This window comes from Lissotriton vulgaris, chromosome 2_2 (assembly GCF_964263255.1).
Source record: "Lissotriton vulgaris chromosome 2_2, aLisVul1.2, whole genome shotgun sequence".
NCBI classification, from domain to species: Eukaryota; Metazoa; Chordata; class Amphibia; order Caudata; family Salamandridae; genus Lissotriton; species Lissotriton vulgaris.
This window is the reverse complement of record NC_141688.1, coordinates 330350400-330377381: the sequence shown is the minus strand read 5'-3', so window position 1 is coordinate 330377381 and position 26982 is coordinate 330350400. Positions and strand designations below refer to the sequence as shown.

The window sequence follows — 26982 nt, the reverse complement described above, 5'->3', positions numbered from 1 at the left end:
AAGGTGTCATACGAATTGGAATACTAACCCCTCGCCAATTCTGGCGACGGGGTTAGCATTCCACCCTTCTAGAGGGACACGCCATGTATGTAACTGTGAACCCCGGTTAAAGTTAAACGAAGCCTCAGCTCCACAAAATGGATGCTGCCACCACAGACACGAGTCTGACCCCCTGCAGCTGGGAGTCCTTCCAGCGAGGGGAGCCTGGACAAAGGGTTTCCTGTCAGGGGCGGTGCTAGCACCGTCCCAGACATGGTTTTGTGTATCCTGGGTAGGCAGGGCTTTTCAGGAAGGTGACTGCTGAGTGGCACCCCGGTGCTCACTACGCATAGGCCGGTCTGAACCAGTTCCAGGGGCACACCAGCCCCTGGCCTGGGGAAGTCCGGCATGGCAGAGGGGTGTAACCACCCCCCTCCTAGTCCCACCCATAGGCAGGACCTAGTCACCGGGTCAGCCCCCTTTTTTAGTATAAAGATGGGAGCGGGCCCCCTGTTCAAATTAGATCATCTTTGGAATCAAGACACAACTTTCTTCGAAAGGACTTCAAGATTTCTTCTTCAAGATTCTCCCTTGTGGCTAAGGAGTAGTCACCCTGCATCAAGCGGGCACCATCCTAAGAACACTGCGGTCTGCTGCAAGTCCTTCATCACGAATCCGACGACCCAGCTCGACGAGACCCGGCTTCCCTGGCACCTCTGACCTCTACTCACCTCTACAGCAAAGCTGAGAACCTTGGGTGCGACGAGACCTCGAGGGACCGACGATCGCCAAGACTGCACGACTTCTTTGCAACAAGCCCACCGAGTCTTCCACTGGTGAGTGCTTTGGGGTCCGAGAAGCCCCAACCCTGAGCAGCTCCAGCACCGAAGATCAGCCCTCCAGCATCTCCACGATCTGCGTGGGGCCCTTCTGCTTTTGCGTGCTCACCGCGCTGTGTGGCTACTAGCCGGCTGGCTTGTGGCCTTCTTCACGACGCCCGACGACATCACTGCTGCTGGTCTGGTTGCTCCAGACTGGCCCTTGCTTCCTTCTTCAAGAGAGGCACCCCGGACCTTCCTGGTCCACTCCAGACGCCATTTTGAGTCCACCGCGTGGGCTTGAATTTGCCAAGGCTTTGTTGCCCAATCCTGGGTCCAGCGACGCCGACAGCTTCATCCATCGTGGGACAGATCGCTCCTCCATCCTGGTCGCCGACAACGCCTCCTGGTCCGTGAGATCTGCGGTCACAGCGTCACCCACTCACCTTGTCGAGGTGGCTACCATCCGGTGCCCTCCTGGTGCCCACTGACTACTGGCTAGTAGTCTCGAACTTGGTCCCCTCTGCTTTCAGGTGTCATCTTCCATCGATCCAGGCTTGGATCCACCGAACTTTCTTCACTGGTCGCCTGCCAGCAACTTCTTTCTTCCAGGCTCCTGGTCCGGCAACGAGGATTCCCGACGTCTTTTGAGTCCTATGCAGCTGCAGCCCCTGGGCTAGGTAACTTCGGCATTTCGGTGCCCCAGCATAGCCTCACTATCCAAGGGTCAGGATCCACTTTCGTTTTCTCCCTACCAGGTCGGGTTCGCCCGAGAACACTAACTTTGCAAATTCTAGCTACCATAGACTTTGTCCCGCATCTCGCGTGAGAGTGCACACACTGCACCCGAGTCCCCTGGGTCTCCTAGAAGTAATCTAACGATTCTATAGTCAAGTCCTAGCGATTCCAAAGCCTATTAGTACTGTACTTACCTGCTAGTAATTTCGCATTCCACTTTCAGAGTATATGGTTTTCCGTGCCCCTCGGGCATTTGTATATACTGTGCTAACTTAAGTATTTTCGTAAGAGTTTTGGTTTGTGCTTAGTACCCTGTCCTCATAATGAGTACAGGGCTGTTGTGATTCTTAATAAATAACTGTTTATTTTCATAACACTTGTGTGGTGTCCTTTCACTTGGTATTCAAGGGGTATATGTGTGGTAAACAGCTGGCTTAACACGCCCTCTCGAGTCTTTAGCCTTAGACTGCTCGTATCCATGCTACTAGGATAGCTGGTCTATAAGGTTGACTTACAACCAATCATCAATAAGGGTTGCTGGACTGATACATAGTGTTCACTAGAATAGTGAGCACTGCATATCAGGCCACCTTCTCACATTGGTGAGCAGCGGTTGGGATTTGAGCTTGCTGTTGTTTTACCACACGTATCCTAAGAATATCTTGCTGAAAGATCACATAAGTACTGTCAGGTACATATAACTAAAGCTTAGAATACTCTGAGTTCTACTGAACCAGCTGTTGTAGCTCCTCAAGGCTTAGCACACCTTGGCTGCAACTCTTAGCAAGGGATCAGTAGGTAAACACATAGTGTAGGTAGGTGCATCACTTACACCACACTAGAATCAGCATGTCAGACAAAGGTGGAAACTCTGAGTATCCCCTTGTGTCAGTGGACCCTCCACAGGTCCTCACTTCAAAATATGCTGCTCTTAGCTTCCATGAGATGAGACAAGTGTGTACCCTCAGGAAGCTAAAACAGGGGTCTAACCACACCACTTCCTTTCTGATTGGTCTCTTAGAGGCTTATGATGCCAGTAGGGCTGGTAATCCAGACCCTTCTAATCCAGAAGGAAGTCTGCCCTCCTTACAGGGACCCTTTGATAGCCAGGACCATCCCCTCCAGGAAGCAGATGATGCTGAGGATGAGGATGAGGACCAGTTGTCAGGGGATGAGGCAGATAAGGGACAGCTAGAAGTCAGTAGACTAAGCAGGTCCAACTTAAGCAGACATGAGCTTGGTACTGGGGGACCCCTGGGCCCACTCTCAGGTCAGCTTAACATTGGGAATGGACGAGTTAGGTCTCTATCAAGAGGCTCTAACAGATCCTTTCGAACCAATGGCTCTCTCAACTCTTCTCACAGAGGGATGTCTTCCCCTAAGAGGAGAGTGTATGAAGCTGAAGAAAGGGCAATCAAACTGAGGATTGAAAGGGAAGAACTTGCCCTGGCCAAAGAGAGACTTGCCCTTGCTAGAGAGCAAGAATTATGTGGGCTACAGCCCACTGGTGGCAGCAATAAACCTAGCAATAGGGAAAGGAGTTTTGATACAAAGCACCTGAATAAGATAGTGCCCCCCTTTAAAGAAGGGGATGACATCCACAAATGGATTACTGCTTTGGAGAGAGCCTGCACTGTGCAGGGTGTTCCCCAAAGTCAGTGGGCAGCTATCTTGTGGCTCTCCTTTGATGGTAAAGGTAGAGGTAAGCTCCTCACCACAAGGGTGGAGGATGCTAACAATTACAAAATCTTGAAGAATACACTGGTTGATGGGTTTGGTTTAACCACTGAACAATACAGGATGCTGTTCAGAGACACCCAGAAAACTCAGTCTCAAGATTGGACTGACTTTGTTGATTGTGCCACTAAGGCTTTTGAAGGCTGGCTACTGGGTAGTAAGGTTACTGATTTTAGAGGATTGTATAATCTAATTATGAGGGAGCAAATCTTAAATAATTGTCAGAACCAGTTATTACACCAGCACCTGGTAGACTCTGATCTGACCTCTCCACAGGAATTGGGTAAGAGGGCAGACAAATGGGTCAGAACCAGGGTTAGGCCTAAAAACCAGGGTGGTGACCAGAAAAAGGAATCAACCAAGCCTCAAGAGAAGGGTGGGGATAAATCTACAGAGAAGACTTCCCAAGGGCCCCAAAACTCCAACAAGGGTGGTGGGTCCCAGAACACTCCTTCAGAACAGAAGAAACCTTATTGCCATACCTGTAAACAGGTGGGTCATTACAAAAGTGATGCCAGTTGCCCTAAAAATGGTAATAAGGGAAATATACCCCCAGGTAATACTCCTAAACCTCCTGTTACCACTAGTGGTAATCCCCCAGGTGGTGGGAGTGCCCCCAAGAATGTGGTGGGCATTACTTTGGGCCAGCAGGAGGACTATGGCCTAGCCAGGTTCCCTGACCACACTCTTGTCTGTGAGACTGGCATGGGGTTTGCCAACTTCACTACAGGACCCCACATTTTGGGAAAGTATAGACAAGAAGTGTTAGTGAATGGTCAGAAAGTTGAGGCATTCAGAGACACAGGGGCCAGCCTCACCATGGTGAGTGACCATCTGGTCCCCTCTGCTCAACTGACCCCTGGTTTTACTTATCAGGTGACAGACATTCATGGAGTGAAGAGAAGGCATCCCATGGCAGTAGTCAAGCTCAGCTGGGGTAATGTCACAGGGCCCATGAGAGTGGCAGTGACAGATAACCTACCTGTAGATTGCTTACTGGGGAATGACCTGGAACTCTCAGCATGGGCTGAGGTGGAACAAGAAACTCACTCCAGAATGATAGGCCTATCCAGACAGGTTAGTGGGGCAGTAATAGCTACAGCCCCAGTCCAAGCACCATTCCTCCCTGAAAAGGTTGGAAGGGCAGTGGTAGCCACTGCCCAGGCTCAAACAGACTTCCCAGAACAGGATAGGAGGGCTGTGACAGTCACAGCCCAAACACAGACTGAGTGCCCTCCTGAAAAGGTTGGCAAGGTTGAAATGGTCTCAGCCTCTACTCAAACAGATAGTGAGGTTGTGAAGCCTGAAACAATGGATCACTCCACTCAAACAGAGAGCATTGAGGAGGAAGAAGAGTCTTCCCCCTCCCAGACACTAGGTGAGAGCCAGCCTCCTCAGGGAGCTGACTCTACCCCTGTTGAAGGAACTGCCCCAGAGGTAGTCAGGCCTTTCGTTTGGGGGGGGGTTGTGTAGGAAGGTACATCCTGACTATGGTTGCCCCCAACTTTTTGCCCTGTGTTTTAGCTGGTTTTTGACATAGTCGACCTGGGATCCTGCCAATCAGGACCCCAGGCCTACTGCTCTCTCTTTAAAATGGATTCCATGTACCCTAGGTGCATTTCCAATTGGTACTGGGCCACCCTATCAGACCCTGTAACTCAGGGCATGGGTGTACCCAGGGCTGCCAGGGGCTGAAGCATGTATTATGCCACCCCTGGCTGGCCTCCTAAATTTGACACAACTGGCTGCATGACAGCTGGGGCAAAGTCGTGTAATCACCCTTTGCTGTAGATATAGTATACCTATATCTAACCCTAAAATGGACACACAGATTCCTATCAGTCACTCCTATGGCAGGCCTTAACAATCCTGAAGGCAGAGTGCTTGGAATCGTGTGAGATGGTGCTCTGGCATGAGCTGAGCCTGTCTGCAGCTTGCGGAACCAAGTCCTAATAGCTGTTCCATGATATCGCATACCATATACTCTTAAATGCATTATAATCCTCGCGGGTAAATGCTAACTTTGGTATTGCTTTATCAAAACATGTCGAGTAAGGTGTCATACGAATTGGAATACTAACCCCTCGCCAATTCTGGCGACGGGGTTAGCATTCCACCCTTCTAGAGGGACACGACATGTATGTAACTGTGAACCCCGGTTAAAGTTAAACGAAGCCTCAGCTCCACAAAATGGATGCTGCCACCACAGACACGAGTCTGACCCCCTGCAGCTGGGAGTCCTTCCAGCGAGGGGAGCCTGGACAAAGGGTTTCCTGTCAGGGGCGGTGCTAGCACCGTCCCAGACATGGTTTTGTGTATCCTGGGTAGGCAGGGCTTTTCAGGAAGGTGACTGCTGAGTGGCACCCCGGTGCTCACTACGCATAGGCCGGTCTGAACCAGTTCCAGGGGCACACCAGCCCCTGGCCTGGGGAAGTCCGGCATGGCAGAGGGGTGTAACCACCCCCCTCCTAGTCCCACCCATAGGCAGGACCTAGTCACCGGGTCAGCCCCCTTTTTTAGTATAAAGATGGGAGCGGGCCCCCTGTTCAAATTAGATCATCTTTGGAATCAAGACACGACTTTCTTCGAAAGGACTTCAAGATTTCTTCTTCAAGATTCTCCCTTGTGGCTAAGGAGTAGTCACCCTGCATCAAGCGGGCACCATCCTAAGAACACTGCGGTCTGCTGCAAGTCCTTCATCACGAATCCGACGACCCAGCTCGACGAGACCCGGCTTCCCTGGCACCTCTGACCTCTACTCACCTCTACAGCAAAGCTGAGAACCGTGGGTGCGACGAGACCTCGAGGGACCGACGATCGCCAAGACTGCACGACTTCTTTGCAACAAGCCCACCGAGTCTTCCACTGGTGAGTGCTTTGGGGTCCGAGAAGCCCCAACCCTGAGCAGCTCCAGCACCGAAGATCAGCCCTCCAGCATCTCCACGATCTGCGTGGGGCCCTTCTGCTTTTGCGTGCTCACCGCGCTGTGTGGCTACTAGCCGGCTGGCTTGTGGCCTTCTTCACGACGCCCGACGACATCACTGTTGCTGGTCTGGTTGCTCCAGACTGGCCCTTGCTTCCTTCTTCAAGAGAGGCACCCCGGACCCTCCTGGTCCACTCCAGACGCCATTTTGAGTCCACCGCGTGGGCTTGAATTTGCCAAGGCTTTGTTGCCCAATCCTGGGTCCAGCGACGCCGACAGCTTCATCCATCGTGGGACAGATCGCTCCTCCATCCTGGTCGCCGACAACGCCTCCTGGTCCGTGAGATCTGCGGTCACAGCGTCACCCACTCACCTTGTCGAGGTGGCTACCATCCGGTGCCCTCCTGGTGCCCACTGACTACTGGCTAGTAGTCTCGAACTTGGTCCCCTCTGCTTTCAGGTGTCATCTTCCATCGATCCAGGCTTGGATCCACCGAACTTTCTTCACTGGTCGCCTGCCAGCAACTTCTTTCTTCCAGGCTCCTGGTCCGGCAACGAGGATTCCCGACGTCTTTTGAGTCCTATGCAGCTGCAGCCTCTGGGCTAGGTAACTTCGGCATTTCGGTGCCCCAGCATAGCCTCACTATCCAAGGGTCAGGATCCACTTTCGTTTTCTCCCTACCAGGTCGGGTTCGCCCGAGAACACTAACTTTGCAAATTCTAGCTACCATAGACTTTGTCCCGCATCTCGCGTGAGAGTGCACACACTGCACCCGAGTCCCCTGGGTCTCCTAGAAGTAATCTAACGATTCTATAGTCAAGTCATAGCGATTCCAAAGCCTATTAGTACTGTACTTACCTGCTAGTAATTTCGCATTCCACTTGCAGAGTATATGGTTTTCCGTGCCCCTCGGGCATTTGTATATACTGTGCTAACTTAAGTATTTTCGTAAGAGTTTTGGTTTGTGCTTAGTACCCTGTCCTCATAAAGAGTACAGGGCTGTTGTGATTCTTAATAAATAACTGTTTATTTTCATAACACTTGTGTGGTGTCCTTTCACTTGGTATTCAAGGGGTATATGTGTGGTAAACAGCTGGCTTAACACGCCCTCTCGAGTCTTTAGCCTTAGACTGCCCGTATCCATGCTACTAGGATAGCTGGTCTATAAGGTTGACTTACAACCAATCATCAATAAGGGTTGCTGGACTGATACATAGTGTTCACTAGAATAGTGAGCACTGCATATCAGGCCACCTTCTCACAAGGAGGGCATAAAAAGACTGACACCTGTTATCACAAGATGGTGTCATAATTTGTATATGGCAATTATGATTGATGTTTAATGTTCGTAAAATGGAAGATTGCTTGAAACCAGTTTGTGTTATTAATATGTCTTTGGTTATTAATAAACTGCGGCCAACAACGACCACTACTAATACTAGTTATTGTTGGCTGACATTATTTCCCACCATTGGCAACAGCAGAATGCGGGGGCCGGTAAGTATGTATGCTTGGGGTCTCCGCGGAATAGGCACATGCGAGGGTTATTGCAGAGGCCGCCGCACCCTCCCGAAGGGTGGGGGAGGCTTGAAGGCCGGCGCCATAACCCTCGTGGTGCCACTAGCGGGGGTAAACTGGTTCTGGGCACTTTGATGCGCCCAGGAACCAGCGGAAGCGGGGTGCGCACCAGCCACCCGACCGGAAGTGACCTGTTGACCTGAGCGCCCCCAAAGGGCGCCCAATGGTCAACCTGGCTTTGTTTGAACCCCCCAATCAGGAGGACGCACCTGAGGCCTGCATGGAGGGCTCAGGAGGATTTAAGCGACGCCGCCTCCCAGCAGAAGCACAACGCCTTCGAGGAGCTGGGAGAACGGCGCGACAACAACAACGACTGAAGCCCACCCACCCACACCTAAGGAACAGCAAAGTCGCAGTGCTGGATAAGGGAAGGGGCGTTAGCGGAAATCCTACACTGGTTGGCTAAGAAAACACACCGGCGGGCGGTGTGTAAGAGGATGGCCACTCACTTTTGAATGCAGCACGGCAGGGTGACGTGGCGGCATAAAGGAGGGGAGTAACAGGAGGAGACGGCACTCGCGGCCCAGACCCGGCCGGACGGCAGGGCGCAAATGGTAGCGAGCTGGGGACCTAACTCCCGACAGGAAAGCTCCCCTCCGCAACACGCAGAAGGCGTGGGCAACCAACCACTGGAGCACCAATAGACTGGCAACAAACTGGTTTGTGTACAAGCCCCATTTTCGAACTAAGGAGGGCATAAAAAGACTGACACCTGTTATCACAAGATGGTGTCATAATTTGTATATGGCAATTATGATTGATGTTTAATGTTCGTAAAATGGAAGATTGCTTGAAACCAGTTTGTGTTATTAATATGTCTTTGGTTATTAATAAACTGCGGCCAACAACGACCACTACTAATACTAGTTATTGTTGGCTGACATTATTTCCCACCATTGGCAACAGCAGAATGCGGGGGCCGGTAAGTATGTATGCTTGGGGTCTCTGCGGAATAGGCACATGCGAGGGTTATTGTGAACAACACTGGAACTTACTGAAAGCATATAATTGTTAGCGCGCATTGAGGACTTCAAATCCCACAATGCTTCAAGGGGCGGGGAAACAGTGCACGCCCATTGAGGGGTTTGAAAAATAAAACCGGAAATGCAAATGAATGCGCGTTTCTCCAGTGATGTTCTTGCAGCCCATGATGAAGGGGCATGGAGGCCCTGAAAGCGTCGGCGGAATGAATGCAATGCGGAGCATTGAAACGGAGCATAACTTTGATGCCATTAGGCGGAACGCTGGTGTGTGCTTTTGGGAATGCTACGGGGCATTTGGTGAAGAATATATATATATATATATATATATATATATCCCGCTCCAGAAAACACCAAGGCAGGGCACTCGCAGGCGGGTGCTTTACTCACTGTGGGGGTGCACCCACAAATCAATACTCGCTCCAAATCCCGTAACTTTGGACTTCCATCCTCCGGAATAAAGAAGCACTCGCGGGGGTCGTTTGGGTTATTTATCGTTCACCAACAAACGGACACTTCATCAACAGACGCGTTTCGGTAAAAAACCTACATCTATGTTTACCGAAGCGCCATCTTGGACACAGTTTTATCTTCATGTACAATAATTGTAATCAAAGAAGGACTCAGAAGTTCATTAGAGTCACAGCAAATGGAGCGCCATCTTAGAGCTTGCAACATACACAAATAAGATTAATGAACTCCTCAAAACGGAGAAATAATGCCCACGGATGGGCTCAACACAATATATATATATATTGTACATTCAGCGCTCCATAATATTTAATGATCTAAGCTGTAATCAAAGCTACACACATCCTGCCCTGGATGGGCTCGCAAAAAATATTTTGTATGTGCCAAACTTGTGTCTAAATTGGACCAACAATACATCGTACATACATTATATACACTAGAAGAGAGAGTAAGAATATCAGAACCTCTCAAGAAAAGAGGTAGACCAGGAAGATTGAAGTGGAGAACACAGAGAGAAATACTTACAATGATATACATATATACAGATATACGTTCAACGTTTCAAGGCAACCCTCAGGTGTAAAACAATAAGTTCACATCCCAGTATATTGTAGAACACCTAGCTCAGCATTGCCTAGAATATATACATCCCTTTAACCAACGAATATATACATCCCTATGACCATAGACTATGACCTGGTTACTACCCCAAATGTATTGCCAGTTCTTCACTGCTGTTCAAACCCAGGGGGTGTTTTGTGTGCATGTCGATGATATATATATATATTTGTTGCTGATAAATCAGAGTATATCAGAAGTGTAAAGTTTCTGAGGTTTTTCCGGCGCGGAGAAAGCCTCTGTCTCACACAGACCTGTACCTTCAGCAGCAAAAATAGAATGTAGAGGCCAAAATGCCCAGCAGCCTGGGTTAGTGGGGTTCAATATCTTGAATTCCACACAATGAGGTTATGATTTGAACATTATCACACTTTTACAAAGGTACTATCATTCTTACAGACAACTGCATGACTCTGCTGGTTTTATATAGTTATACCTGGGGTTATCTGATAGACCGTCCTTCCACTCCCCTCTGCGACGAGCTGCGGTTTTGTCTCCTTCCCTGTGGGTTCATAGAATCTCTCAGGGTCTGGTGGTGTCCACTCTACAAGGAAACAGAGCCCCACATCTGGTTTAAACACTGCCACAACTGCAAGAGCCCAGACAAAATGAACATAATAGTGCATGAAGAGACATCATGTAACATGACACAGATCGGCTTGTAACTCGTAAGTTAAGGGATTACTACTTTAAGTCTTCGGAGAGGGGCAGAGCACACCTGTTGAAAAGCAGGGGAACCTGCAAACAATGCTCCTCACAACACCCCAATCAACCATACAGGGAAGAAAGCTTCAATGCTCTTACCAAGGGTGGTTAGTGAAAGCATGTCAGGGGGGCTTGATGGGAAGCAAGCTCAGAGGGGGATCCGAGCACTGCCCCTTCTCACTGCAGGATGAATAAAGCCTTTCCCCCCCAAGGCATCCACCTCACGCAGCCTCTTATCCAAGTGAATTGTTGTGATGGGCTGGTGGGGGCTCCAAAGGGCCTGAGATTACTATGGTTATAACCAACAACCCACAATGCAACTCACTGATGGATGGAGAACCCTGCACAACTATTATAGTAACAAGCACAAGGCGCTCCACATGTAATGACCTCTCATCTATTTCACCAATACAAACGTGGGATATAGACAATAATGCTCTTCTGCATAACAGTGGAATTAGATTCCCTCTGTGCAGTTTCTCTGCGCTCTACATTCCGGTGGGGGGGGGGGGGTTTCAAGGTTTTGAAAACGTATAAAAATGCGTGGTTAAGGGCAGGGTGGAAAATAAAATTGAATGCATAAGTGGAAAAAGATATCATGAAAAGTGAGAGGCCATGTAAAAGGGCATTAGGGAATGCTGCTGCTCCCCAGGAAGGAATGCAAATAAAGAATACAGATTCCTGGAAAACTACCATTTGCAATCCATCAGAGCCGTCTCGAGGGTCCCAGCAAGAAGAGAAGGTGAAGCAACCTGCATGAGCGGCACCAGGGCAACCAGAGGCTTTTAAAAAGTCTTGGGTCTGCATTTACTCACCTGTTTTCAGGAAATATCCCAGGGCTGAATCTAGGATCCAGTCCTGTGTTAGCAAAAGTAATCTGAAAAGTAATTAACTGCATTTTACATAAATAGCCCATTCAATTGAATGTACTATACCTGCAATGTGTCACAAACTGCTTTCTTAAAACTGTAACCAAAACCAGTACAAGTTACACTGCTACTTTGAACTGTGTTCATTCAAGTAATTTACTACTGAGAAGTACTTTTATGCTTACCTGCACCAGGCTTGCTTGGTTCTAGAAATAAAACAACAGTATGTGTTTTATACAAAACAATTGGCCTAGAGTTCAGTTCTTGAGTGTGTGAAACCATTTGTTGCCTGAGTGTGGACATCAAATGCTTCACACTGTCCTCTGATACTGCCTTACTGCTCGACCAAGCTACCACTTAAAGAGCAAGGTTATATCTAACTTTAACCTCTGCCAAACCTCTGGAAATCCTTGGACTCTATACACACTGTACCTCACTTTGGTGCAATGTATATAGAGCCAGTTTCTTACATTCCTCCACTCTGCATTCCCACACAGACACAGAGAACCAGAATAAACTGCCTACCACACCATCCACTGTTAGCCCACAAAGATGAGAATGAAAGATGCAGAGACACTGGCAGGAGCATTGGAGCAAATGTGGCGGGAACTACGCCTGGTCCTTCTCTATCAAAGGCAATCCTGCTGTTCGCGGACAACGCAATTCATTGTTTACGCACTGACCTAGCCATGCACAAGCTTCTGCACACATCTGAGATCTGCTGCACACAAGGATCTGCAGAAGAATACTGCGAACACAGAGTGCATGATAGTGAAAGGATGTGCCAAGCTGAGGAGTGCCTTTCTGGACAGTGTTGACCAGTGTGACTATTGAGGAACGAGATTTGACCCTAAGCGGTCCTGGTTGGCAAAACGAGTCAAGGGCGAGGCGTCCTCAGTCAATATGTCAGGAGGGAGCTTGCTTCTGCTAGAAAACAAGGGAAGGTGCCGATTGCCCCTCACCTTGAAGCCTATAGAGCATAAGCCCTTACTGCAGCCTGTGCGGGCCAGAAGTATGGGACTGCAGAGATGTAAAAGGGCTAGTCAAGGCAGAGAATCGTTCCTGCGCCGCCTCCTTGTGCTTGGTCCCGAACTCCAATGGATGGATTACGGCACCAGCTGGGTACTAGATCCATTCAAGTGCAGGCAGCACTCCGTTCTATCTTATATTGGGTAAAAATATGGACCACACCTGAGTTGGAACCCTATCTGAATACAATGTGAGAGGTTTGGTCTCAAACCAAACTAGCTAAATGACCCTGGTAAAGTCACGTGGCCAACATCGTGCAGATTTATAGGATGTCCTGACTGTTGGACCGCAGCAGAAGAAATGACGAAAGGAACTGGGCGGTATGTGAAGGAAAGGTTCTGGCAGTAGATGCCATCCACCAGCCAGGAAGGAAGCTGAAGCAGCTTCTGACACTCAAGCCCCTTTCTGTCTTTGAACCATATATGGATAAAATGACCCCCACCCCTTAAGAGGTCATTGGATGTTACTTTTAGGCTTGGCGCCTTGCCAGCGAACCAGTACATTAGGTTGTGGCATAAAGGGGGGAGTATCTCATCTAATTGTGGATGTGACCGATATATATATGAGGCCTGGAGAATAACTAGGCAGCGGCACTAGCAGGGCTTCAGGGGAGGTTGTATCCAATTCCTAAATACCTCAACTTAAATGTAAATGTTTGCTTAAGTGCCGCTGATAACCAGGTGGGACGTGTGAAGGAACTTTGGGTGGTCTCTGGTAGTGAGCCTGTAGTTCTAGGTTCACCTAAAATGTTTTATCTAAATGAGTCCAGTTCGGTAAAGGAAATGGGAACGTTGTGATCAATGCCACTCTCGTTGGTCTTATGTACACATATGACCCTGTTTTCATATTTACCCGAGGTTCAAACACAGCCTTTCCTTGCAGGATCCCAGGTGCAATAGGATGTCTTTTGAAGATTCATTGATCCAAGGGCGGTTCGAAGTCCATGCACTAGCACTATTAGTTTTGAATGGTCGGAGCACTGTGCGAAGCACTTTAAAGTTGCATGAATTTTTATACCCGCTTCTTGCTATTTTAGGCAAATACGATTAGAGCTAATCCAGGCCGGCAAGGAAACAGGGACCCTGCAATGAAATGGTCCTTTTGTCTGCCTTATGTTTTCATAGGACTATGCGTAATATCCGCCCAAGGGTTAAACGTTAGCATCTCCAAGTGGGATGCCAGGTGGAACAGTATATCGTTTGAAGATTTCCCGATTAAAGGGCGGTTTAAAGTCCCCGTAGAAGCACTTTTTCATGTGAAATCATCCCTGTGTGATGCACTTTAAAGCTATAAAAATCTCTACACCCACTTGCGTGTCGTTTTAGCTAACATGATTTAGATGATTTGATATAACATTATGCCTCTGTAAAATATTCCCGGGAAGGGAATTCTGCAGGCGCTGAACGGTGATCGCAACCCATTACTAGATGCACTTTGAGATGCCTGCAATAAATTGGCCATCCAAAAGTTAATGCCTTAAGATTTGCCCAAGTGCTTAGGCATGTGCACTTTCAAACTAGTAGGGTCTTCTAGATTCTTGTATGAAGCTCAGATTTTATTCTCTGAGAACATTTAAGGAACATATTTTTTATGTATTTGTCTTTTTAAGTTGCTTATTTTCAAATATAAAAATTGTGTGTAAGTTATATATATTGTATGGCCTGCCTTCGTCAGGCTGACACAATAAATAAACTTGACTTGACTATAAAGTATGCTTGCAAAGCTCAACAGAGAGGGCAGTAACCACCTTTTCAAAGAAGGGTGCCCTTTGGACGTCCCCTCATCCTTAGATCCATCCCCGGGGGTTTCAAACCATCTTCAGGGAGGCCCCACGGTTAGAAAGTGTAGGAGAGTAGGGTCTGCTTCCTATGGTCACCCACACTTTTTGTTGTGATTTTCTGGTTTTTCGACTTTAGTGTGGCTGTGGGCCTGCTAATCAGACCCACAGCCCAGCTGTTCTCTCTCTAAATTGATACCATGTACTTTAGGTACATACCTAATTGGGAATTGGGTCACCTTTGTGAGCCCCTGTATAGTGTCCAAACGTAATGTGGGGAGGGTCACCTATCCACTAAAAATGTGCGCACAATCTCTCATGAAACACTGGGTTTCTTCACAAAGTTCAAATTTATTTAATTCAATGTTCGTACTCCAATCAAAGAGCTGATTCAATTCCATGTTCAGATTAAATTTCATATGCTGGCATAATAAACATCTTATGTCGCAATTAATCAAAATGGTTCACAGTTTTTCATCAGTACCCAATGCATTTCGGGTCAACAAAGCAGGACCCTTCAGCAGGTGTCTGTAAAGAAATGAAACAGGACCTGTTCACTTACTCCACTAAACAATACATACCAACAGTACAATCAAAATACGTGCCCAACGTGAATATAGTGCAAACCTAATTTAAAATCATAGCGTGAATAGGGAGGTGCATTCTAATCCGATGGTGAATTGTTTAAACTAAGTGCTCGGCAAAGGCGACGTGCAGAGGTAGTAATACACAAATTGTTTTTTGTCAAAATGCAAGACATGCGTGGTTATCAAACTTGCGGGCGAGTGTCAATATTGTGTGCTGAAGCGCACACAGTCAGTAACGTTACTGATAAATGCGTAAATATAACTTACAGTGCACTGGAACAACCCGTGTCGATACTCTTCTCGAGATGCAAGCATAGGGAAGTGGATTTACGCGCAAATTAAAAAAGGTCAAAAACGGACAGTCAGTGATCACGTGATCGGGGTGACAACCAATAGGGATACGGGAAACACGAAATACACTAATCATGTGATACGAGTGTGTCGGATTCATGCGGAAGTGGGCACTCAAAATAAATCAATAAAGTTGTATTAAAGCACAATCACAAAATGAATAAACAATAACCATTACTTCGTGTGTGTAAAATAGCCAGAAACTTTCAAAACGACTTGAGGTAAATAAACATGAGATCAACAGTAAATGTTCATTATCATGAGGAATACAGAATCAGTCTGTAGTCAATGTGCAGTTCAGAAGACCTGGTGTTACAGAAAACACGAATATTCTATCCGTTCATTTAACCCCATAGGAAGGGTAGAATTTAATTTTTTTATCCAAAAATATTCAGCTCTTAATCTTTGCTTAGTGGGGTCACTGTGCTGCGGTAAACTCTCCAAAACCATGAAGCGTAGTTGAGAAATTTGGTGTTTTGCTTCATTCCAGTGGTTAGCTATTGTTGATTTTTTGTTGGCTAGTCTTATATTACTTTTGTGTTCCGTGATACGGATTTTAATTTACATTCCGTTTGACCCACATATGTCTTGCCACTGAGGCATTTAATTATGTAGATGCAATTCATGGTATCACATGTGCTTGTGTGATGTAGTTCAATTTGATGACCTTTAGTTGGATGTGTTATCTTGTTGCCAGTTATAACATTGCTACAATGGGTGCAGTTTTGACACCTCAACATACCTCGCCATTTAACATCCACTTTGTTAGGGACATTAAGGAGTTCTTTTAAATTTCTGGATCTTTGAAACTCAAATGTCACTTTATTGTCATACAAACCAATGAGGTCTGGTTCTGATTGAATCAGTTGCCAATGATTATTAATGATGCGTTTTATCCTACTTGATTCAACGGAATATTTCAGCACACATACAGTTTTTTGCTCTTGATTTTTTGTTTTTCCTTTCAACAACATTTCTCTGGATTGTGTGGAAATTTTTGCCAAAGATGAATCAAGGATATCTGGTGGATAGCCTCGTTGTCGGTATTTTTCAGTTTGTTCTCTCAAGGAGTCTTCTAAATCAGCATTGTCCGTTGTAATCCTTTTCAATCTGATATATTGTGAAGTTGGTAGGTGTTTTTTCAGTGGTGCTGGATGAAAGCTTTGAAATAGCAAGCTAGAATTCCTATCAGTTTTTTTATATGAACTTTGGTGCTGATCTTGTTGTTCTGCATCAGTAATTGTACATCAAGGAATGCAATGGTTTCTTTGTCGATGTTATGGGTGAATTTTATACGTTCATTCACAGTATTCAGTGTCTTAATGTTTTCCTACAATTTTTGTCGTGAACCTTTCCAGATGAGGAAAATGTAATCAATAAATCTTTTGAAGACTATAAGGCCTTCAGTCCACATGGGATTCTCCAGAATATGGTCTGCTTCAAATTTGCACATATATGTATTGGCATAAGAGGGCGCCCCCCCCAAAGCCCATCGAAGTTCCATTACACTGATTGAAAAATCTTCCCTGCCACTCAAAATAACTGTAATATAATGCGAATTGCATTAATTCCATGATGAATATTCTCTGAAATTCCTCCAAATCGCTGTTCAAGAGACTCCATTCTAGGGCTCCAATACCCTCATTATGGGGGATTGACGTATACAACGCAGTGACGTCAATCGTGCATAGCCAGTATGTCTCATACTTTTCAAGTTTCACTGAGTTCAATAGGTTTAGGAACAATGTAGTGTCTTTTATATACGTTTTGTTTTTCTGCACAATCGGTTGTAAGAACCTGTCAACAAACTTCCCTATGGGTTCAGAGATGGACCCGCAGGCCAAAACTATGGGTCTAAAAGGCGGATTGATAGGATCTTTGTGCATTTTAGGCAACATATATAGTTGCAGTCTTCTTGGAAATTTCGTTGTGAAAAATTTGTGAGTCTTTGAATTAATCCAATTCATCTCTAAGGCATGATCTACGATTTTTTGAAGAATCAATTGATATTCGTTTGTAGGATCACATTCCAAAGGTAAATAAATGTTTTCATCGGAAACATGATCATTAACCCTTTCAATGTAGAATTTTGTGTCCATTACCACAAGGGCACCCACCTTGTTGGCCTTTTGAAATGTCAAACTTTTGTCTCTACTCAAATTTTTAAGTGTATTCCATTCCTTTACTGACAGGTTGCATTTCTTAGGTTTGGTGAAAGGAATACATTGCACTTCTGATAGTACAGATCTTTCAAAGGCTTCAATTGTCTTATGTGAGAAGGGTGCACAGAAACTACTCGTCGGTCTGAAGTCTTTATCCCATGTTTCTTCTTGCACAGTTTCTTGAGTGTTTTTAAAGGAAAATCTTAACTTTAGAGTCCTGAAGAATTTGAATAAAGCTATTTCTGTTTCTGCGAGGTTTGAACGAAATGTGGGTACAAATGTCGTGCCTTTGTTTAGCAGTTTCTTCTGTGTTGTGGTCAATGTTTTAGATGAAATATTCATAATCAAGTTGCTTTCAATAATTGACTTCTCGTCCTTTTGGCGATTTCCTCTTCGGTTTCTATGACCCCTTCTTGTTCTATTGGAGTAGGTGGTGCGTTTGCTGCTGGGCTGGTCTCTAAAAAAGACGGTTGTTGAGTAGTGCTACTGGTCGACGGTTTAGCTATAATTTTACTACTTTTGTTCACTGGTCTTCTAGATGAAGCATTATCTGAGTCAGAGATGATACTTTCTTGCGAAGAGGTTGTACCCGTTTTTTGTGGTTGCTGCTTAGGTTGCCATTGTCTTTGGTTGTAAATCTCTGCCCACGTGTACACTTCTTCAAGTTTATAATCTAAAGTGTCTCTACGATATTTACGTACTTTTCGTTCGTTCACCTCTTTCGCATAACGTTCCAATTTCGCATGGATCTCTTCCAAAGTATTTTGTACATCTGGGATTTTGTTAACTTCTGTTTGTATAACTTTGATTTCTTCCTCCAATTCAATTAGTACCTTCGACAATTCTTCAACAATCAATAAAATCAAATCTAGTGAATATTTGTTCAGAATTTGAAACCATTTCTCTACGAATTTTTTGCTGTTCTTACAAAGCATTGGCTTTAGAGCAATTCTGAGTCCTCTTGGAACTCTCTTGTTCTTATGGTAATGGATTAGCGTGGTTGCATGCAACCTCTGGTTGATCTCCTTTTTGCTCATGTACTCGAGTTGTCTTAATAGTTGTGCGGTGGTGGTTTTTTGTGGAGTAAATTTCCTGGTCTCCTGAATCAAACCATAGATTACTTCTGCAGCTTTCGGTGCAAAGCCTAATGTTTCAGCTTTGTTTGTAGTTAATAAAGCGATGTCATTTTTTCGACGTGGTGCAGTCAGGGATGGGGTAGACGAAAGAATTCAATAAGCAATTGGTATTATCCCCGTGCACTCGTTTGTTCTCTTCAATTAATCAATTCATTCAATCTGTTTTATTTTGGCGCTCATTTGTCGCACGGCGTCTGCCCGTGCCTTTAAATGCCCAAACGTGATGTGGGGAGGATCACCTACCCACTAAAAATGTGCGCACAATCTCTCATGAAACACTGGGTTTCTTCACAAAGTTCAAATTTATTTAATTCAATGTTCGTACTCCAATCAAAGAGCTTGATTCGATTCCATGTTCAGATTAAATTTCATATGCTGGCATAATAAACATCTTATGTCGCAATTAATCAAAATGGTTCACAGTTTTTTATCAGTACCCAATGCATTTCGGGTCACTCAGCTTGGGTAAGGTGGTGTATTCACCCCTTACTTAGATATAGTATATCTATATTTACCTTATATATAGACACAGAGTAACGTATAAGTCACTCCTATGGCAGGCCTTAACAATCCGGAGGCAGAATGCTTGGTTTTGTGTGAGAGGGTGCCCTAGCATGAGCCCCTCTGCAGCTTTCGGAACCATCGCCTTATAGCTGTTCTATGATATAGCCCTACCATATACTCATAAGTGCATTATAATCCTCGCGGTTATTGCTAACTTTGGTTTGGCTTTATCAAAACATGTCGTGTAAGGTGTCAAACACTTTGGAATACTACCCCCCCCCCCCCCCGCCAGTCCTGGAGGTAGCATTCCACCCTTCTAGAGGGAGAAGACATGTAGTTACTGTTAACCTCGGTTAAAGTAAAACACAGCCTCAACATCACAAAATGGATGCTGCTGCCACAGACACGAGTCTGACCTCCTGTTGCTGGGGGAAACTCCAGCAAGGGCGGCCTGGACAATAGGTTTCCTGTTGAGGGAGGCTTTAGTGTATTGGGGCGGGGTGTGTTGAATGGAAAGATGCTTTTCCAGACACTGCCTGGGGCACACAAGGTCCTCCATGCATAGCCGGGTTCAAACCAGTTGCTGGGGCACCCCAGCCCCGCTCTGGCACGAAACTGGACAAAGGGAAAGGGGTGTAACCACCCCCTTCCTAGGTCCACCTATAGGAGGGACCTAGCAGGTAATCCAGCCCCTTTTCTTAGTATAAGTATAGGAGCTGTGTCCCCAGGACTTTAGATTATCCTGGAACGAAATTTTGATACAGAACTCTTGGACCTTTGACTGATTGACTGAATATTTATAAAGCGCTCGAATGCCGCGGCGTCATGGCGCTGTAGTAGAGAGAGAGCGAAGAGACAAGTTTAGTACCGAGAGAAAAGCCAAGTTTTTAAAGCCTTTATAAAGCACATTTTAGATTTTTGTGAGCGCAGTGCAGGGGGCAGAGAGTTCCATAATCTGGCCGCTTGGTGGGAAAAGGATTTTCCACCCCATCGGGCTCTCTTTATTCTTGGTTGACATAGTAAGTCTTGGTTGGCCAATCTCAGAGTGCGAGCTGGCAAGTACCGAGGAAGCAGTTTAGTAAGGTCATCAGGTCCCTTGCCATACAAGGACTTGCGGACCAGGCAAAGGGCTTTGAACTGTATTCTCTGCCTAACTGGCAGCCAGTGAAGTTCACAAATAGCTTTAGAGGTTGGATGACAGCGTGGTAAGTTAAGTAGGACCCTAGCTACTTTGACATTCTATTTTGACTAGAAGACTGAAGACATCTCCCTTGTGGTAAAGGAGTGACCATCCTGTGCAACAGGCACCACCAGTAACTTGCTGGTCTGCTTTGTCGACGCTCCTGCCGGAACCCGAAGACTCAGCGACACAGGAACTGGACTTCCAGACTTCTCGGACTCCGATCCCCATCCACAGCAAAGCTGAGACCCGTGCGAGGCACGAGAGACGTGGGACCGGACACCCTGGACATCCTGCATTTTGCTAACTGCATCGACTCCTGAGGTAACTCGAATTTGTGCATTAAGGTGCAAGAAGCCCCAGACCCGAGCACCATTTGCACCGAAGCTCAGCACTCCACACTCCACGAGTGCCACGTGGGGCCTGCTCTTACATTTCAGCTCGACACTTCTTCCCGGTTGCTAGCCCGTTGGCTAGTTAGCCCTCCGAAGACTTTCCTTTTAATCCAAACTGCTTTCCTGGTTGCTCCAGGCTCGCTCCAGCTTCCCTGCAAAGGAGAAGCTCCACAGACCTTGCTGGTCTGCACCGAAGCCAATCTTCACTTCCTGCATGGGTTGTGTTTGCCAAGGCTTGTTGGGTCCAATCGGATACCGACGCCGCAGTCAACTAGATCCTTCGTGGGACAGCTCGAGTCCAGCTCCTGGTCGTCGTTGACACCTCCTGGTCCTCGTGGCTGCAGAGACAAGCTTCACCTCTTCACCTGAGATCATCGCGAAATCGCCTGGTTCCTTCCTGGTACCTTCCTGGTCACTGGCTAGTGATCCAGACTCTGTCCCTTCTGCTTTCAGGTTCTTCAGTTCTTCGATCCACCCTTGAATCCACCCAGACACTCTTCCTCTGGTCGCCTGCAGCACTTCTTTGCAGATCTCCATTGAAAGCATCAACGAAACCCAGCACCAAAAGGCACCTATGCACCCGGCTTTCCTCGGTGAACTAACACGAGTATTTTGGTGCTCCCATGATCTTGACTCTCGAAGTGTCCTAGTCTAAAGGGGTTTTGTCGTAGTCCATCCGGAAGTGCCCTTAAACAGTCACTTTGTAACTTTTACGTTCTCCATTATAAGTCAATCGTAACTCGCGACTGTGTTTAGACACTGCACGCGTCTCCCGTGGGTCTCCTACTTCCTAACCTTTGGTTGTCTAGTGTAGCCCCAGCAATTCCCTAGGCCCTGGGCCTACTCAGTGTTTCTGTCGGGGTTCTTATACCACTATTTTAGTATATGGTTTGTGAGGCCCTGTAACCCGATGGGGCTAACAAGGAGGGAAGGAGCCAACTAACAAGAGATTGTACATAAGAGGGTTTATTTGGGGTTACAAGAATGAGGTGACTCGATTGGAAACAGAGTCCATCTTTGAGCAGCAGGGCTGAATATTTCCTGCCGTCTTTCCTTTCTTCTCGTTCCTCCTGAGTCCTTGGCTCTCATCACCAGACATGCCTCTGAAAGAAAAGAAGATACGTAGTATTTAGACAACCGCTCTGAATACTACAAACGATATGGGGAAGGGAGTGCAGGTAATGCTTGTGCAAACAGCCACCACCAGTGTAAACACAAAGTATTTGTTACAGGCAGCAATTCCTCGTACCATAAGGCGTGACGTGAGTCTAAAGAAAGAAACGAGGTAGAGTATTCCGCAACACTGTAGACCGCCCCACTTCAGTTACCTGTTCCCACCCTTTAGGTAAAAGAGGGCCCGGAGTCTTGTCCGTACCTCGTTTAGCCACGAGTCTCCATGAGCGTGGCTGGGCGAAGCGTTTTGCCGTTGGCCTCCTGGCTCTCCTTCCGATGGTTCCTTCGGGTCTCCTCCGCTGTTTGGCAGTCCCTCCGCATGTTCGTTGTCTCTCCTCCCTGGTCTGCTGGCTCTCTGTCTCTCTCCTTCTTTGCTCCCGGCTTGTTCTCCCGGTTCTTCCGTGTCCGTCCTTTTCTCCGACGTAGTTGGTCGGGATAGGCCGACGAGCGCTGTCGTCACGGGGGCAGGCCTTGACTCGAGAAAGTCCCGCTCCTCGTTAAAGGGCCCGCGCCAGTCCTGTGAAGTAGATCGAAAGTCACACTCGGGAGATACTTTGCATGATCCCATGACCCTGTGACAGGCCCCTAGGGTATTACTATGTGGATGAGGTAACAAAGGTCCAAGGATTTCAAGGCTTTAGACAACACTTGAATAAGTGTGGTTAGTTAGCGGATGGAGACACACTCGAACGGAAGGACACGGACGAGGAATCGCCATGCTGGGAGGACCTTAGGACTGTAGGCATTAGCCTAAAAAGAAATGTTTTATCACTGAAGAATTATAACTTTATACCACGGATAACGCACATACTTTTGTAACAGGAATTCTCGACGTGAATTAACTCATCTAGCCTTGAGAAAGCCCCGGCGCAAATCGCCAAGAGGGGGCGAAACACGTGTCGGCTGTCCTCATCGTATGAATTAAAATAAAGTAATTTTTCTACAAACAGAAAGATTCTTGTCCTTCATATCACGAGCTGAAAAAAACGGATATTAATCCTGGCAAATAAATTCAATCTTATGTGGAGATTACACTCACAACTTCTTAAAACTGTTTCCTTAACCCTGAAGCCCAAGAGGTCCAGAGCTTCGAGTGTGTCTCCATCCGCTAACTAACCACACTTATTCAAGTGTTGTCTAAAGCCTTGAAATCCTTGGACCTTTGTTACCTCATCCACATTGAAATATATGGATCTCTAAGGCTTAAACAACTGATTCTTCTGCAAGCCACTGCTCAACTCCAAAAGAATTTTACCATCTTGGCTTTCAAAACAAAACAATATATAATGGCATCCTACAATTCGAGACGTGACAGACGAAACGACAGACTTGAAGCAGCATTTGACCCCACAGGCGCGACCATAAGTCGAACACCCAGTACCACCAACCTAACTTCAGCTAAAAGTACTTTTCAGGCTTTGGAAAAAGTTGCAAAGAAGGAGACTTCAAAATGGTGGGAGGTAGCATCCCTCAAAAAATACCTGGAACATAACCTGATCCCACGGGGATTGCGCATCTTGATCTTTCCTCCAATCGAAACTACGGCTCCTGAAAAACTACAACTATGGGAAGACAACCTTTGCACTGCCTCCAATAACATGATTCGACAACTAATTGACATTGCAATGGAAGAGTATGAGATAAATAAAAAAGAAGTTGATAACTTATCCAAAAAAATCGAAGATGCAAATTGGGGTGAGATCACAACAAAAAACTATGACATCTTAAACAAATTCCTGGATGAATTCGAGGAAGACATTATTCAAAGGAAAAATCGGAAATTCAGACGTGATCTGCAAGATTACCAACAAGGGAGAGTGTACACCTTTGCACAAAAATATGACAACATCAATACCTCCACAACAATCAATACGACAAACGAATCCATACCGACACCATCATCATCTGAGGCAGGGTCAGTAGAAAATCTATCCTTATCGTCCAATTTGAGACCGCAGGTAAATTTTCGGGAGGAGGTCCAACGACACCGCCTAGGGAATATACAAGACAACCGATCACGACCACCAAATCTAGGCACACCGAAACCCAACACACCGGGTGTACAAACCAGGGCAAGGAAAAGGGAACAACATCTAACCAAAACATAACCAACAACCTGGTACTCAACTTATCTACAACTACCTTGTCGGATACACACAACCAAATACTCAATAAAGGACTGTCCTTTTGCCCAACTGCCCAATGGGACCTAGTGAAAACCAAAATAGATCTCTTTAAATTCACTAGAAGATTGAAACTACACTCTTTCTTTCAAGATAATCCGAGAAGACGGACGACGACCAATTACAACAATCAAACCAGTGACCTGTCTGCACAAGACCTGGAAAACAGCAATCTTCTCCTCCATCTATCCTCTGACGAAACACCAGATGACTTGGAATCTCTCACAACAACTGCAGATGAACTGGGTATTGACATCTACCATACTAAACCAAACCCTCTGAAGAAGAAATCAAGATTCACCCCGTCATTACCAGCTGGTAATTCTATTGATATGTTTCTCTCCAAAGTAACCGAAGATCTAAACAAGGAATTTGATAAGTATAAAGCCAAGCAGAAATATACCCCAAAAAATATAACAACTAAGGAAAGATTGGCTTTGACGGAGATACGACAAAACAAGGACCTGACAATAAAAGAAGCAGACAAGGGGGGAAATGTAGTTATTCTAAACACCTCAGATTACCTGCTAGAAGCACAACGTCAACTGGATGACAATACCTGCTACCAAGTTTTGGAAAAGAATCCCACCCAATCAATTCAAGAAAGATTATCTACACTACTCGACCTATGGTACGAAAAAGGCCTCCTCAGTATAGAAGAAAAGAACCTTTTATACATTAAAAATCCAGTTGTACCAACCCTGTACCTGTTACCCAAGGTGCACAAACCTGGACGAATACCTAAGGGAAGACCCATAATTGCTGGCATTGACTCCGTTTGCTCCAACCTAGGAGCTTTCATAGACGCAGAGCTACAGCCTCTAATGAAAGCCCTGCCGTCATTCATCAGGGACACAAAGGATGTACTACAAAAACTGGACAATATAACATGGCAGGAAGATTTCTTTCTCATCGCAATTGACATTACCAGCCTATACACCTCAATAAAACATTCAGATGGTATAGCTGCCACCAGGAAATACCTGCAAACCCGTTCAGTACATCTAACGGCACGCAACAGAATGATTCTGGACTTCCTTGAATTCTGTTTATTTAACAACTATTTTCTCTTTAATGGAAAATACTATCTTCAACTGCGGGGAACGGCAATGGGGGCAAAATTTGCACCCCCATATGCCTGCCTCCTGATGGGAATGGTCGAACAACATTGGCTGTGGCAGGAAAGACCAGAAGAAGTGACAGACAACATAATAATGTGGGGTCGTTACATTGACGACATCCTAATGATCTGGCAAGGAACTGAGGACAAACTAAGATCATTTATCAAGTCCATGTCACCTAACCAATGGGGTATCGAAATTACTTATAACATCTCCAAAACAGAAATCGAATTCCTAGACTTGACTATCTACATCTCAGAGAATCAACTACACACCAAAATGTACAGAAAACCAACGTCTGCAAATTCCATCTTACATGCCACCAGCAGCCACCCTGCCCATACCATCACCAACATCCCAGGAGGGGAATTCAGACGGGCGCGCATGAACTGTAGCTCTGTGGAAGAATATGAAACTCATTCAGCGAACATAACTGAACGTCTAAGACAAAGAGGTTACAAAGAGAAACAACTTGCCAAAGCAGTCACTAAATTCAAAACATCTGACAGACAGAGCTTATTGCACAACAACCAACCACAAGAGAAAAAACAAACCATTCGCTTTACAACTGAATACAACAGTGGGCAACAACATATACGTAAGGCCTTACAAAAACACTGGCATCTGTTGAAAGACAATCCAACTCTGTCCGACACAATACAAGATAAACCTCAAATGGGCTTCTCACGAAGTAAAAATCTAAGAGATATGATTTGTCCATCCTTTCTTGATATTCAACCAAAACCAAGAATATTTCCACCGCAGACCATAGGCTTTTACACCTGCATGAACTGCTCGATCTGCAAACTGGGGAAATCCAGAACCAAAGAGGTCTTAATCAATGGCACCAAATACAGGATCAGAGATCTCATTAACTGTGAAAGCACCTATGTCATTTATCTAATAACATGCCCGTGTGGACAACATTACATTGGCAGCTCGAAAAGACCTCTGAAAGTCCGGATACAGGAACATTACCGAAATATCCATGGCACGGACACTAGACAGTCCCTTGTAGATCATTTTCTTCACCATCACAAAAACAATCTGAATTTCACGTTTGTTGGTTTAAAAAAACTGAAAACTCCCAAACGAGGTGGAGACTTGGAACAGATGCTCCGTCGAGAAGAGAGTTCACTAATCATCGGAATGGAAACTGTAACAAAGGGACTCAACCAAGAATATGAGTGGCATCACTGGCTGTAATGGACCCAATGTTGTGTTCTGGGAGGGTGACACCCCACTCTCTTTACCACAAACAAGGGGCTGCATAAAAATGGGATTGCATAAATGAAAATGATCCATAGACTATAACATCCCCTTACTTCTAGGCATATGTGAGACACTGAAATAACAGCATGGACTTTACCGCTCACACATGAGACACAATACATATAGACATCCGGGGGCATATCCTTTGTTTTATTTCTTGCAGTTGTCATTCTGCGTGACCGTGTTTTCCCTTTCTCCATTTTTCCTAGGCAGATGCACCTGCATAATGGTATAATACATTATATATACATGACCAAGTGTGCCTTAATAAGTTAGAAGGTCACATCAATCTAAAAAAATACCCCAAAAAATAAATCTAGAAACATAATTAGTAATAAAATTTTGAATGTTCAAAGAATTGTGCACCTTAATTCTAGCATCCAATTTTCAAGGTTAGGACATCACCTCTAGACACTTGATGGAAATAAAATCCATTTATGACAGCACACCCAGTGTCTCAGTACAAATTACCTTTACCTCTCTGGCCATTCCAAACAAATATATGACTCCATGAGCATATTTAAATCTCGCAGCATACCAGCTGTCCAAAAAATTTTACGGTTGTCTTTCCTTCTTCTCACCACTCACAAATGGCGTCCGCTCTACCGAGCCGATGATTATACTCTTTTTAACCAATCTCCCCAGCACAAACAATATTATTGATAATGATACACCCTCGTTACACTCATTAATCA

At 45.7% G+C, this 26982-nt stretch overlaps 1 protein-coding gene across 1 annotated transcript in view; it reads right to left on the bottom strand.

The window, feature by feature from the left end:
- Nucleotides 1–26982, bottom strand: part of AGBL2 (AGBL carboxypeptidase 2) — a 986768-nt gene that overhangs the window by 853125 nt on the left and 106661 nt on the right. Inside the window, exon 6 of the mRNA XM_086959752.1 lies at nt 10280–10387. Coding sequence (XP_086815878.1) covers nt 10280–10387 — 108 coding nt within the window. The remainder of the gene's footprint in view (nt 1–10279; nt 10388–26982) is intronic.